Source organism: Odontesthes bonariensis, chromosome 6, assembly GCF_027942865.1.
Source record: "Odontesthes bonariensis isolate fOdoBon6 chromosome 6, fOdoBon6.hap1, whole genome shotgun sequence".
Lineage (NCBI taxonomy): Eukaryota > Metazoa > Chordata > Actinopteri > Atheriniformes > Atherinopsidae > Odontesthes > Odontesthes bonariensis.
This window is the reverse complement of record NC_134511.1, coordinates 5,147,995-5,161,072: the sequence shown is the minus strand read 5'-3', so window position 1 is coordinate 5,161,072 and position 13,078 is coordinate 5,147,995. Positions and strand designations below refer to the sequence as shown.

The window sequence follows — 13,078 nt, the reverse complement described above, 5'->3', positions numbered from 1 at the left end:
TTTTTTAAGTGTAATCTTTTGAAGTAAATTTTTTTGATGTTGAATTTTTTTCCACTCAATTTTTTTAGATGTTGAATTTTTTTCCACTGAATTTTTGTTTTTATAAATTGATTTTTTTTTTTTTTTTTACACTGTTGGTTTTTTCAAAATCAGACTTTGATTTTGATGCCGTAAAAAATCAACATCAGAAATTCGTATTCAAACTCTGATGGCTCAGAAAACCTTCCACAGTGATCCCCTGTCCCCCATTCACCATGGGTCCATCAGACATCTCTTCTTCAGCCTCTGTGATTGGTGGTGTCGGTGCGCGTGCTGGCCCCGCCCACCTGCGTCACCAATTAGCCAGACTCCAGCAGCACGCAGTCACACCTGAGCTCCACTTTGGAAAGTGTCACGGGACCAGCAACGAGAGACTCTCACAGTGGTTTTCTCTCAACTTTTTCTTTTGGAATTAATCGATTTATTTTTGTGGATATTAACATTTTAACAACAAGATGGAGAACTTCTTTATATTTGTGGTAAGTTTCACTTTTTTTCAACGAGCAGCTCAGCGCAGAAAGTTGTCTGCCGGTAGTTTGGAGTTTAATGTTTAATGAAAGCAGCGTTTCCTGGAGCTTAGCACCTATTAGGTCGAGTCATAACCTGTATTAATAAATAAACTCTCATTTGGTGTTTAAATCGGTGGCTTTTTCCTCAGAAGTTGTTTAAAAGACGCTTTAAGCTGTTTAAACGTTTCTTTATCAAAGTGCCAGGAGCCCATGGCCACAGTTTGTCGAAGGAACATTTATTTACTGAGGTCATTAGTAAAAAAAAGTTGGAAATGGGGAATTTTTTGGATTAGTTTGCGTCCCTCTTCGCGTTTGTGTGCCATTACGCTTGTGACGCTGTTTACGCTCAGGTGAGACATTCCTCCCGGGGCAGCTCTTTCATTCAGCTTTCCATTTCAAACATTTCAGTGAGCTGTTGGCGGAATATCTGTCTAAAAAAACACAAACTAACACAAACCTTCCCACTAGAGAGGTACACAGCATTTAAACATGGCTGATATCCGCAGAAATCCTTGTTTTTTACAGGATAGCTTTATGATGGGACTTTAATTTATCTAAATAAAAAATGGAGCCGTCGTTTTTATTTTTCTTAGGAATATTTACTCATAATTTAAGGAAAGTGGCTTGTTTAAATCTGAGATGTGTGTCAGTGTGTCACGTCGGATTTGTGCCCTGACAGCCAGGTAGAGGCGGGCAGACTTCTTATTTTTTTCTTTCACACGCACATATCATGACCGGACGAAAACGGGGGAATTACTGTTCCTGTCATAACTTGTCAACCGGTAGGATGGCGGGCACGTGGGTTGGTGCATGCCGCGAGATGCCAGTTTTCATTAAACTGATGAAACTATTTAATGGGCGTGGACGTGATGTGGTTTGACCTTAAATGGTTATACCTGGTTATTGCGTCATGGAGAGGGATGGATGGATGGATGGATGGATGGATGGATGACCAGCACCCTTTTACTTCAAGTCCATCTTTATATCTGTGACGTTAAGGTGGACTTTGAGCTCGTCTTTGGGGATAAATCTCCCCCCCCCCCCCCCCACATCCACCTGTCCACTTCTGATTTAAGGTGGAGCCCCAGCTCAGCTTGTTACGTCATGTCATCATAGAAGAAGGAAGCTTCTGTAAAATAAAAAAATACATGAGTCATGTTTTATGAATGCTTTTTATGGCCGACTTCAAGCAAAACACAGTTTTAGTCGAGTGTTCTTGAGCAATATTTCTCCAGGCTTTTTTTAAGGTGGTTATTTTCATTTATTTATTTTTTTTAAATATTGGCTTCTTTTTTTCTCCCTCTTATACTGTTTAAACGGCAAATGTAGTGTGTTTAAATGGATTTTTTTTTTTTTTTTTTTTTTTAGGGCTGGGCAAGTTAACTCGTTATTATTGCATTAAATCAATTATTTAACGCCGATAAATATTTTATCGTCCGATACGGGACTCGAACCGGGGCCGGCTGCAGTGAGGACTATAGCCTCTGTACATGGGGCGCCTGCTCATCCCACTACGCCACGGACCACCCCTGTTTTATTATTTATTTTATTATTGTAAAAGTCTGTTGCTCACAGGCTTTTATTTTGTAAAAGTCTGTTGCTGTCTGCTGTGGAACAGGAAAAGAAAGTAATCGGCGGATCCACCAAACATGGAGAAGGGTACGGAACTTTTTCTCGGCCATTTTCATTTTAAAGTTCTTCCAGACGGCGGAGTCGACAGAACCAAAGTCATCTGTAAACACTGCCAAGTTGAATTGTCTTCTCAGCGTAGTAGTTCCAGTCTAAAATATCACTTAAAGGCAAAACACACAACTGATAGCAGCAAGTCATTCAAGGAAACAGACAGTGGAGCGAGGCTTCTACATAAAAACTACAGAAAGATGCTGATGTTAAAAGTGTGTTTGCACAACAAATGTTATGGCACTTTCATTCATATGGCAGCACATTTAAAATAAAACTAAATGCTAAAAGCTATACACTACTTTTGAATTCATTTTTGGATTTTGCGTACAAATGCGATTAATCGTGATTAATCAGGGAAATAATGTGATTAATTAGATTAAAAAATTTAATTCAGTAGTTTTATCTTCAGTGCTCAGAGGGCTGCATTTTTCTCCCTCAGTATCCTTCCATCTCCCCGAGGACCGGCGTGTTACAACAACACGAGGATAAGTTCAGTTTGAGTAAAGTCTCTTTTCGTCCTCGACTTGATGCCGTTAGTCCTGCAGCCTCCATGTGTGACGTTCCGTGAAGAAAACGTGAACCGTGCCCATTTCTGCTCGACCGACTGCGGCAGTGGAAACGCGTCTGTGCAGCCAGATGTTGTTCCCATGGAGACCTGTCACCAATTAACCTGCCGATGAGAGAATCTTCCAGAAACTTGTGTATTCTAAACTTTTCTCTTTCTTTGCCTCTGCTCCATCTTTCTTTGGTCGTGTTGCTGACACATTTTAAAGGTGAAGACACTGAGAGTCGTTTCTTTGGACTTTTGTCTGTTTATATGACATTTTTGAAAACTTAACTGAGTTTTGTATGGAAGCCCATTGCTAAATTGAAATTATGAGATACTATCTCATAATTTTGAGATACTAAGTCGAAATACTAAATCGAAATTATGAGTTGCTAAATTGAAATTATGAGATGCTAAATCGAAATTATGAGATGCTAAATTGAAATTATGAGATGCTAAATTGAAATTATGAGATGCTAAATTGAAATTATGAGATGCTAAATTGAAATTATGAGATGCTAAATTGAAATTATGAGATGCTATCTCATAATTTTGAGATGCTAAGTCAAAATACTAAATCAAAATTATGAGTTGCTAAATTGAAATTATGAGTTGCTAAATTGAAATTATGAGATACTAAATTGAAATTATGAGATGCTAAATCGAAATTATGAGATGCTAAATCGAAATTACGAGATGCTAAATCGAAATTACGAGATGCTAAATCGAAATTACGAGATGCTAAGTCGAAATTACGAGATGCTAAGTCGAAATTATGAGATGCTAAGTCGAAATTATGAGATGCTAAATCGAAATTATGAGATGCTAAATCGAAATTATGAGATGCTAAGTCGAAATTATGAGATGCTAAATCGAAATTATGAGATGCTAAATCGAAATTATGAGATGCTAAGTCGAAATTATGAGATGCTAAGTCGAAATTATGAGATGCTAAGTCGAAATTACGAGATGCTAAATTGAAATTATGAGATTCTAAGTTGAAATACTAAGTCGAAATACTAAATCGTAATTATTAGGTGCTAAATCGAAATTATGAGATGCTAAGTCGAAATTATGAGATGCTAAATCGAAATTATGAGATGCTAAATTGAAATTATGAGATGCTAAGTCGAAATTATGAGATGCTAAATCGAAATTATGAGATGCTAAATCGAAATTATGAGATGCTAAGTCGAAATTATGAGATGCTAAGTCGAAATTATGAGATGCTAAGTCGAAATTACGAGATGCTAAATTGAAATTATGAGATTCTAAGTTGAAATACTAAGTCGAAATACTAAATCGTAATTATTAGGTGCTAAATCGAAATTATGAGATGCTAAGTCAAAATTACTGTCTCATATTTTTGACTTAGTATCTCATAATTATGAGATAGTATTGCTAAATCTACTTTCACTAAGTGGCAGAAACGGGCTTCCATAGATTGGTATTTAGCAGATGTTCAAGAATACATTTGGGTATTTTTAGTTAAACGTCATAAAAAAAAAGATTTTTTAAAACCGCTGTTATATGTTTTTTCCCCTTAAGGTTTTTTCTGCGCTCCTCTGCGTGTTCAAACCCACGGGCGCGTTCCCGCAGCCCGGCTTTGGCTCGGGAGGCAGCAGGAGGGGGCGGGACGCCTCCTGCAGAGACGACCTGGAGTACCCACATGGCAGCGTTTGCTGTTTGAACTGTCCGGCCGGTAAGCCACATGGAGACCGAGGCTCTGTCACCAACTCATAAGCAGAAATCCTTCGCAATTTTGATGGAGTAGAAAAAAAAAGCTGAATTTTGGGATGTTTTCTGTGTGTTTTCTTTTAGGTAAACACGTGAAATCGCCCTGCACCAGGGCAGGAACCATGGGGACATGTGGAGAATGCCCCATTCGTACATTTACCGAACACGCCAACGGGTTTCAGCAGTGCTTCCCATGCTCGACGTGTCGCCCAGGTAATTCTGCTCAGCACCTTTATTCCATCGATCGGAATGACTGTAGAAGAGAAAAAAAATCAATACTGAAGCTTTTCAGAGTGCTCTGAGCATTAACTCCAACTTAAAAAGTTTTTTTTTGTTTTTTATTGCTGCTTTCTCAGATCAGGAAATTGTAAGGATATGTTCTGCCACTCAAAATACCGAATGTCAGTGCAGACTCGGGCGGTTTTGTGATCCGGACCATGCGTGTGAAGTATGCAAAAAGTGTTCAAAGTAAGTGAGCGCAACAACACGTCACCCATTCAAAGCGAGCGATTGGGGGGGGTGAGCTCATCTCTCACATGGACACTTGTTACTTTTCAATCCTTCATGCTAGAAACTAAAGACCAAGGCTGTGTTCGAAACCGTGTTGAGTTCCTTTAAATAATTTTAAAGCATAATGCTATAAATCCTCTTAATTGTTTTATATATATATATATATATATATATATATATATATTGATTGCTTTTAACTGTTTTAATTTGTATTCTATTTTTTTATTCTCTTTAAATTGCTTTTTTTATGCTGTTCTTTTAACCCTAACCCCTGTTAGGGGACATTTTTCTCCACTTGGGGTGTACTTTCTCCTCTAATTTCACACTGGAAATAGTGATACTCATCATATTTGGTCCAGTTGTGCATTTTAGACTATTTTTTTGAATTTCAAACACACATCATATACAATACAATTTTTCATTGTGTAGAAAAAAAACTCCTTCATTTCTGTAAAAGGGACATTTTTGTCCCCTTTTAAAATGACCTAAAAACATCATATATTAATATTTTTTTCCACTTTTTTTTCATAAATCTTTTATTCCACTTCAGTTCTGATCATAACTACCAAGACAGCAAAAAAATTAAAAATCCCTAAAGATTAATGTTGTTGCTGATCATTGACATATCCCAGACCATAATTATCCCCGCTCAACAATTCCACTTTGCATTCCATATATTGAAAATATAGTATTTTTTTTTTTTTTTTTTTTTTTTACAGAAATTGGCGTTTACATCATATAAACCAGTAATTAAAGGGTTAAATTTTTGAAAATAATTGAAAACTTGGTAGTTATGATCAGAACTGAAGTGGAGTAAAAGATTTTATGAAAAAAAAGCAGAAAAAAATATTAACATATGATGTTTTTAGGTCGTTTTAAAAGGGGACAAAAATGTCCCTTTTCAGAAATTAAGTTGTGTTTTAAATCAGGTCTTTATGTAAAGCACATTGAGTTGCTTGTGGTATGAAATGCGTTGTATAAATAAAGTTGCCTTGCCTTTTAATTAATCCCGTTTCCTGCCTCCGAACCAGGTGTGGAAGTGATGAGGAGATAGTGAGGAACTGCACGGCGACCACAAATACAGAATGCAAGAAAATCCAGCCCAAATCCGGCGCAGCCACGGGTATAACGGAGCTTTTTCCTCTCCGGTCTGCAGTGTGTGACACTAACAGCGTAAATTAGTTTTCCAGAACACGCCTGTAATGTTTATCATTGTTGTGTTTTTCCTCATCAGAATCCGATGTGGGGATTGGGGTGACTGTGGTGTGTGTACTCGCTGTGTTGCTGTTGTGCGGACTCATTTTCTTTGTCATTTACAAGAAAAGACGTGGAACAGGTGGGTGAAAACGCATGTTTTTACATGCAAACCGTGTCTTACCGTACAAGATATCAGTCAGACTAAATAAACTGAAATTAGTCAAACTCTGGAGTTAATCTCTCCGTCAGCAAACAGCAGTCACACGTTAAGAAATGTGCGTCTCATTTTCATTTCTGAAGCAAAGTGTATTCACACCACGGACCAGCTTATGTGATGGAAGACTAGAGCAGGAAATGCTGAGTCACTGTGGGGCGTTTCTCTCAGATCTGATAATGGTCCCGTCCAAAGTCTGAAGACGCAGCGCCGTTACAAGCTGCTGTTTAGCTGGGAGCATGATGTTTCTTCCTACTGTGACTCCAGCAGTCTGACTCATTATTTAAATAAAACAAACAAACTAAAGGTTAAACCTTTAACTTCCTCGTTGGTATTTACATCCATAGTAGAACTCTTAGTGTTGAAATAACTAATTATGCTGTTGCATGTAGAGTATTCCATTCATTTTCCTGTTTGCATGTTATAGGTGACGGTCTGATGAATGACTCACACTCACGTTAACGCCCATCTGAACTTTCATTACATATCGACACAGAGCTGAATTCGGCTGCTTTATGACTCTCAGCCTTCCTGTTCTGCACCGAAAACCTTTATTCATGTGAAAAATACATTTTACACAGTAAAGTTGAGAATAATGGACTCTCGCTTGCTCTGAATATCATAATTTTCAGGTTAATATTATCAGAAAACGACAGCGTTTTATCCGGCGTGAGGAAAGCAACAGGTTAATTATCGCAGCTTTGTACATACCCGGTGATGGAGTGCTAACCACACAACAAAAGGTGTGATGGACGGCGTGGCAGCCATTCATTGGTTGGATTTGTACGATTTGTATTTATCAGGCAGCAACTCATGAATATACATTCATCATCTGTTATACTCTTGATGGATCATTGAGCTCATAAAACCACAGGAATGAAGCACGAGGCGGTGCTCCAGACAAACCTGCTGAACTGGCCTGTACTGGATGTGGTGAACTCGATGGTTTGAGCTGATGATGTCACATTTTTGGCTCCTTTCGATGATATTTGAATGTGTTGGAGCTGTTAAAGCCTCACAGAATAAAGCAGTCTGTTGTAGAGTATATCATCATCATCATCATCATCATCATAATCATTCAGGCCAGGCTTGAAAGGTGGCTGCTGTCGGTTCTTTGGAATTCATTCATGACAAACATGAGAGGACAGTTCTGCCAGTTTCTGCTGTTTGCCATGCTGTCGGTAAACTCTGCCGAGTCCAAAACAGGCTGATGCTGTGCCAACCAATCAGAATCCCGAGTGAAGATCAGGCCGCAGATTAAGTTTAGCTTTTATTTAGATAAAATAAAGGTTACCTGAGGTCGAACGGATGCTCATCTGAGGCTGGAAGGGAACTTCTGACTGTTGCATAATCCTCTCTTTACATCCTCTCTTCAGGTTCGGAGAGGAACCTTCCTGAAAGAATGAAAGCTGACAAAGTGAGTGACTTCTTTTCTGCTATTATTCTTGTTTGATAAGAGCTCAGCGGTGGAATGGGCTGATTACACACGGGTTGCTCTAATATTACAGCTAGTTTATCCGGAGAATACGGATTAACACAACAGCCCAGATGTAATGTAAGCTGAGGAACTCTTTATTGTCTTACATTCGTACAACAAAGTTTAGGTTTATTCTCTCAGGTGAAGACATTTAAGGCCCAATACATTAGAAAGAGGAAATGAAAATGTAGAATGAATAATGTGTGCAGGGAAAAGGTTGTGGTGCATAGAAGAAGAATGGTGCTTAAACTTCCTCAGAATGCGTCTGAACATGTTCTTGATGTTCTCCAGGGTTACAGTGAGGTGAGCAGAGACAGCAGCACGAATCTGATCCCTCCCCGGCAACTGGTGAGACCCAAATCCTCCGCCTGTACGGAGGATGAGCAGAAAAAGCTCTGCGAAAGCCTCAACAGCTCCGCCAGTAACTCCCAGCACAGCCTAACCGGCCCGCCCTGCTTTCTCCTCCAAGCCAGCTCCATGGTCCCCGCGCAGCCCAGCCGGAGGGTGAGCTTCACGGCCCATCCTCACCCCATCCTCACCCCATCCTCACCCCATCCTCACCCCATCCTCACCCCATCCTCACCCCATCCTCACCCCATCCTCACCCCATCCTCACCCCTGCTTCTTTCCCAGCTTCTTTCCTGCTTCTTTCCCGCTTCTTTCCCGCTTCTTTCCCGCTTCTTTCCCGCTTCTTTCCCGGCTTCTTTCCCAGCTTCTTTCCCAGCTTCTTTCCCAGCTTCTTTCCCGCTTCTTTCCCGGCTTCTTTCCTGCTTCTTTCCTGCTTCTTTCCCGCTTCTTTCCCGCTTCTTTCCCGGCTTCTTTCCCGGCTTCTTTCCCGGCTTCTTTCCCAGCTTCTTTCCCAGCTTCTTTCCCAGCTTCTTTCCCTTGCTTAGAGTCCTGTCAGCTGCTTACTTCAGCTGTATTTCCGCTGAGTCATGCTTAGGTGTCCTAACAGTAGACGCTCTCAGCCGCCTGTGTTAGAGTCCTTTGCTGCATTACTTTTTCATTAAAGGGATAGTTCGCCTCTTTTGACATGAAGCTGTATGACATCCCATATTAGCAACATCATTTATGAACATCTTCTTGCCCCCTGCTGCGTCCTGTGAGCAGAGTTCCAGCCTCGTTTTGGCGTTGATGAAGGTTGTCCGGCTAGTTGGCTGGGGCTTAAAAAATAAAGCGTCTTGCTTCTTAAAACAATATGCGTTGTAATACATTACATAGAGCAGGGCTACCCAAATCCGGTCCTCGAGGACTGACGTCCTGCAGGTTTCAGATGTTTCCCTGCTCCATCACACCTGATTCAGATCGATGCTTCATCAGCTGGTTTAACAACCTTTTGAAGAGCTCCACTTCATCTGAATCAGCTGTGTTGAAGCAGGGAAACATCTGAATCAGCTGTGTTGAAGCAGGGAAACATCTGAAACCTGCAGGACGTCGGCCCTCGAGGACCGGATTTGGGTAGCCCTGACATAGAGTAATACATTTGCATCACAAAATCGTTCTCCAGAAAAAGTCAGTCGCCAAACTCTCATTTAAGTTTAGGATTTAAGTTTAGGGTCTAGGCTCCGCCCTCGTCGCTCCTTATATATTTTTTTATTTCCCGCGAAGCCTCCAGGTGGTTTCTGGGAGCAGCGAGTTTTACAGCTCAAATAGACCGCCCAGATTGGAGAGGTTTGCTTGATAAGTGGCGTGCAGAATATGAGACGGATCACATGAGAGGAAGCTGGAGCTGCCTGCCTGAACAAGCTCGCAGGCGTCACTCCATTCATGCACCACTCCCAGTGAGTCAGATTGTTGTGCCAGCTCTGAGATTCTTTAGCCTGACTACGTCATACTCACGATTCTAGTCAGAATGTGAGTCTGATACCGCTCAATAGAGATTTGAGTATGGGGCGTGTTTCAGCCGAACCAGGAGAAAAAACGCCTCTTCGCTCAATTGGATAGACCTACAACCAATCAGAGCAACGTAGTATGTGACGTAGATTAAGCAACACACACTTGTTGTAGGAAGGACGGCAAAAACATCTTTTCTATCGATAAAAGCCTTTATCGCGTTCGTCTTTCAAAATGAATGCAATGTGGAGATCCTGTAGAACAGACTCGATGGCAGAATCTACACACCCGAGCTCTCCAGCGGCAGCCATGTTTGTTTCAAACGAATTCAAACCAAGCGCTCTTTAGTGTCGTAGTCGATAATGTCCCTGTTGATCATCTGTCCATCATCGTATAAAGCCCGCCCTGGCAATCTGATTGGGTCGACCGATTCCATGTCGGGCATAATGATTTCCCAACTGAGCAGAGCCAGACCCAACTTCCCGACCAAAACTTTTATGGGCGGGGCTAAGTTCGGCTGGCACCCAGGCTACTGATACTTGGCTTTTAAAAAGCCTTTTGTTTGCTTTCATTAAGTTTGGGAGCAAAATGGTCGATTCTGTTTCGTTGTCAGTCGGTGTGAAAAGAGCCTGTGATGCACCCTGATCTGATGAGTCGCAGGTTCCTTCATGCATCTGTGAAAATGTGCACGCTCAGCGGTCGTTTCTCCTGCTTTATTTACCATTCTCACTTAAATTAAGATGAAATCTTGTACTCTTAATGAGTATTCGCTTAAAACTGACTTGAGTAACTGAGGAAGAGATGAGCTGGAATCACTGATGCTAACAGGAGAGCGCTCATGGAAACGCTCCTCGGCTGGTTCTAATGTTTGTTTCTCTTTTCTTTTTTTAGGAAGATGAACAATTCCCCACTCTTGTTCCTGTGAACGGTAAAGATCTTTCATTTTTATTCTCTCAAAAGTTTGGAGGTGATGAACCCTCAGTTTTTCATGTACAGTCAGATGAACTTATGAACAGAGGTGGGTAGAGTAGCCAAAAGTATTCAGAATAATATGACTCAAGTAAAAGTAAAAAGTAGTCATCCAAATAATTACTTGAGTAAGAAAAAACTACTCAAGTACTGAGTAACTGTTGAGTAACGTCTGATTTATTTGTTAACACAAGCATTCAATCAGACAGACAAAAATACTAAATAATCATCTTTAGGCAAATTAGAGTTCATCCAGTTGATAAAATTAATTAATTACAAAATGGCTTAAATTAAAATAATCCAGGTAAATTCAAGTACTTCAATAAAAAATAAAAGAGACTTAGGAAATGTTTAAAACATATGTAACCCATATGTAACCTAAAAAAACAAACATTTATCTATCCATGGGGGGAAAAACGAGTTTAGGAAACTTAGCGCTACATGTTTCCTCAAGTTAGATGTTGAGTTTCTGCTGAAATGTGCGTTTGTTTTGGTTGACACAGAAGACACATAATGTAGCTGCTGTTTCTCACTCTTTGTAAGGTAAACATGCTTTCAGTATGAGGCCTCGTCTGCGTCTTCATTTCCCACCGTTGGTTCTGACATTTTCCATCCGTGTCTTTGTTTGTTTGCTACGACTGCTAATGCTAAAGCTAACCCGTCCCGCCGCTGAGATTGAGTATGGTCACGTGACCAGACTGCACGGCTGCGTCTGATTGGTGGAACACAGTCAGGTGGTAGAGCCTTTGGTGGAAGTCTCTCTCTCTGTCAGAATAAAACATTAAAATGAGGCGTACGCGGGGGGATAAAAATAACGAGGCGTAGAATACCAAAGAGGTAAGAAGAAAAGTAACCAGCTCATTGTAGCCTAATGTAGCGGAGTAAGAGGACAGCTTCTGCTGCACACATCTACTCAAGGAAAAGTAAAAAGTATAGAGATTTAAAACTACTCCTAGAAGTATAATTATTTCAAAAACTTACTCAAGTAAATGTAACTCGTTACTACCCACCTCTGGTTACTGTCATCAGTACACGGTGAGCTCCGGGCGTCTGAACGTTCCTCTTAATCTCTGTTCGCAGGTGAAGAGTCTCTCAAAAGATGCTTTGAGTTTTTTGAAGAGTTGGACGTGGACCATCACAAGAGGTTCTTCCGTCACCTCGGCTTCAGTGACAATGTGATCAAAAGCAAAGAGAGCCTTCCCTACGAAGACAGGGTCCACGAGCTGCTGAACATGTGGATCGAGCGGGAGGGAAAAGACGCCAGCCTGAATGACCTGATGGCGGCTTTGCTCAACTTGAACCAAAGAAGAACCGCCGAGATGGTGAAGGAGAAGGCTGTCCATCACTGTCACTACCTGTGTGAAAGCTGAGGTCAATTTGGGGGGAACAAAGGAACTTTTACCATTAAACTTTAGCACTGAGGCTTCGGTGTACCGTCCGTTACTGAAGAGGCGCCGCATCAGGACCTCTCCTGGGGTCTGGACCAGCTTATGTTGCCTCTTTTGACCAAAAAGACAAAGTAGTAAGCAAGACTAAAGAGTTCTTGTCTGTTTTTACTCTCCGTTTTTGTCACTTCTTGAAAGCTTCGTCCTCCTCCAGAACCGGTCGGATCACAGAAGTACGAGGCTCCGGCCCATGATGGTCCATGCATACAAAAAATGAACCTCGCACACACTTTGTGTTTAAGGTGATGCTGCTGCCAAAGGAAGAGCTGCTTCCTGAGTGAAACCAGCTTAACTGCTCACTCTGTCGGCCTTTTTTTAACGTCTGTGTGAGTGTGTGTGTGGAGGTTTTCTGCTTCCCTGAAAGAGATTCTAATCCCTGCAGCTATCTGGAGTTTTGTTGTTTATCAGTGTGTGTTTTTTTTACTTTTACCTGGACAGGTGGATGTTTCACTGGGACTCTTGTTGTTCATGCATTAATTTAAATGTCTCAGTCCTCAGGAATAAGAGCCGAACATAAGAATGCTTTAAAATGTTCGATCAGTGGGATTCCCACTTTAAGTTATTTGTATTGAGAACCGTTTTAGTTCGATATTTACTTAAAGATTAACAGTGTTATCCTGTTCTTTCATGCCTTGTCTGTATTTTCTTATTAACGTCGCCTGTTATGAACAGAAATATTCCTTCACAAAAGCACAAAAATGTTGATGGCTTCCACTATAATGTGAGGAACCTTCCATCCGCCACTTTCACTCGCAGCTGCAGGTTGGTCTTAAAGTTTGTGGGTGTGCCTGTAAGCTGTCTGTTTTTATACTGAAGCTGATCACAAAGTTACTGCTGTGTTACTAACAGAGAGCATGTCGCTCTAAAGTGTTTGTCTGATTCAAACATGAATTAACAAGTAAAAAAAACAAAAACTTC

At 40.8% G+C, this 13,078-nt stretch overlaps 1 protein-coding gene across 2 annotated transcripts; it reads left to right on the top strand.

The window, feature by feature from the left end:
• Positions 1 to 350: 350 nt before the first annotated feature.
• LOC142381873 (tumor necrosis factor receptor superfamily member 10B-like) lies at positions 351 to 13,078 on the top strand. 2 transcript variants are annotated; one of them, XM_075467161.1, is made up of 10 exons: positions 351 to 518; positions 4,327 to 4,480; positions 4,600 to 4,728; positions 4,872 to 4,983; positions 6,057 to 6,148; positions 6,260 to 6,361; positions 7,813 to 7,853; positions 8,205 to 8,261; positions 10,638 to 10,674; positions 11,796 to 13,078. In XM_075467161.1, exons 1-10 carry the CDS (start codon positions 495 to 497, stop codon positions 12,083 to 12,085), a joined length of 1,038 nt encoding a protein of 345 aa, XP_075323276.1. In that variant the 5' UTR covers positions 351 to 494; the 3' UTR covers positions 12,086 to 13,078. The 2 variants fall into 2 exon arrangements, with proteins under 2 accessions (XP_075323276.1, XP_075323275.1); XM_075467160.1 differs by having other exon boundaries at positions 8,205 to 8,417.

Excerpts from the sequence above, each read along its gene's own strand:
- LOC142381873 (XM_075467160.1), top strand. The coding sequence starts at position 495 with ATGGAGAACTTCTTTATATTTGTG. Across the intron at positions 6,362-7,812 it reads CAAGAAAAGACGTGGAACAG|GTTCGGAGAGGAACCTTCCT; the intron begins GTGGGTGAAAAC and ends TCCTCTCTTCAG. Across the intron at positions 7,854-8,204 it reads AAAGAATGAAAGCTGACAAA|GGTTACAGTGAGGTGAGCAG; the intron begins GTGAGTGACTTC and ends GATGTTCTCCAG.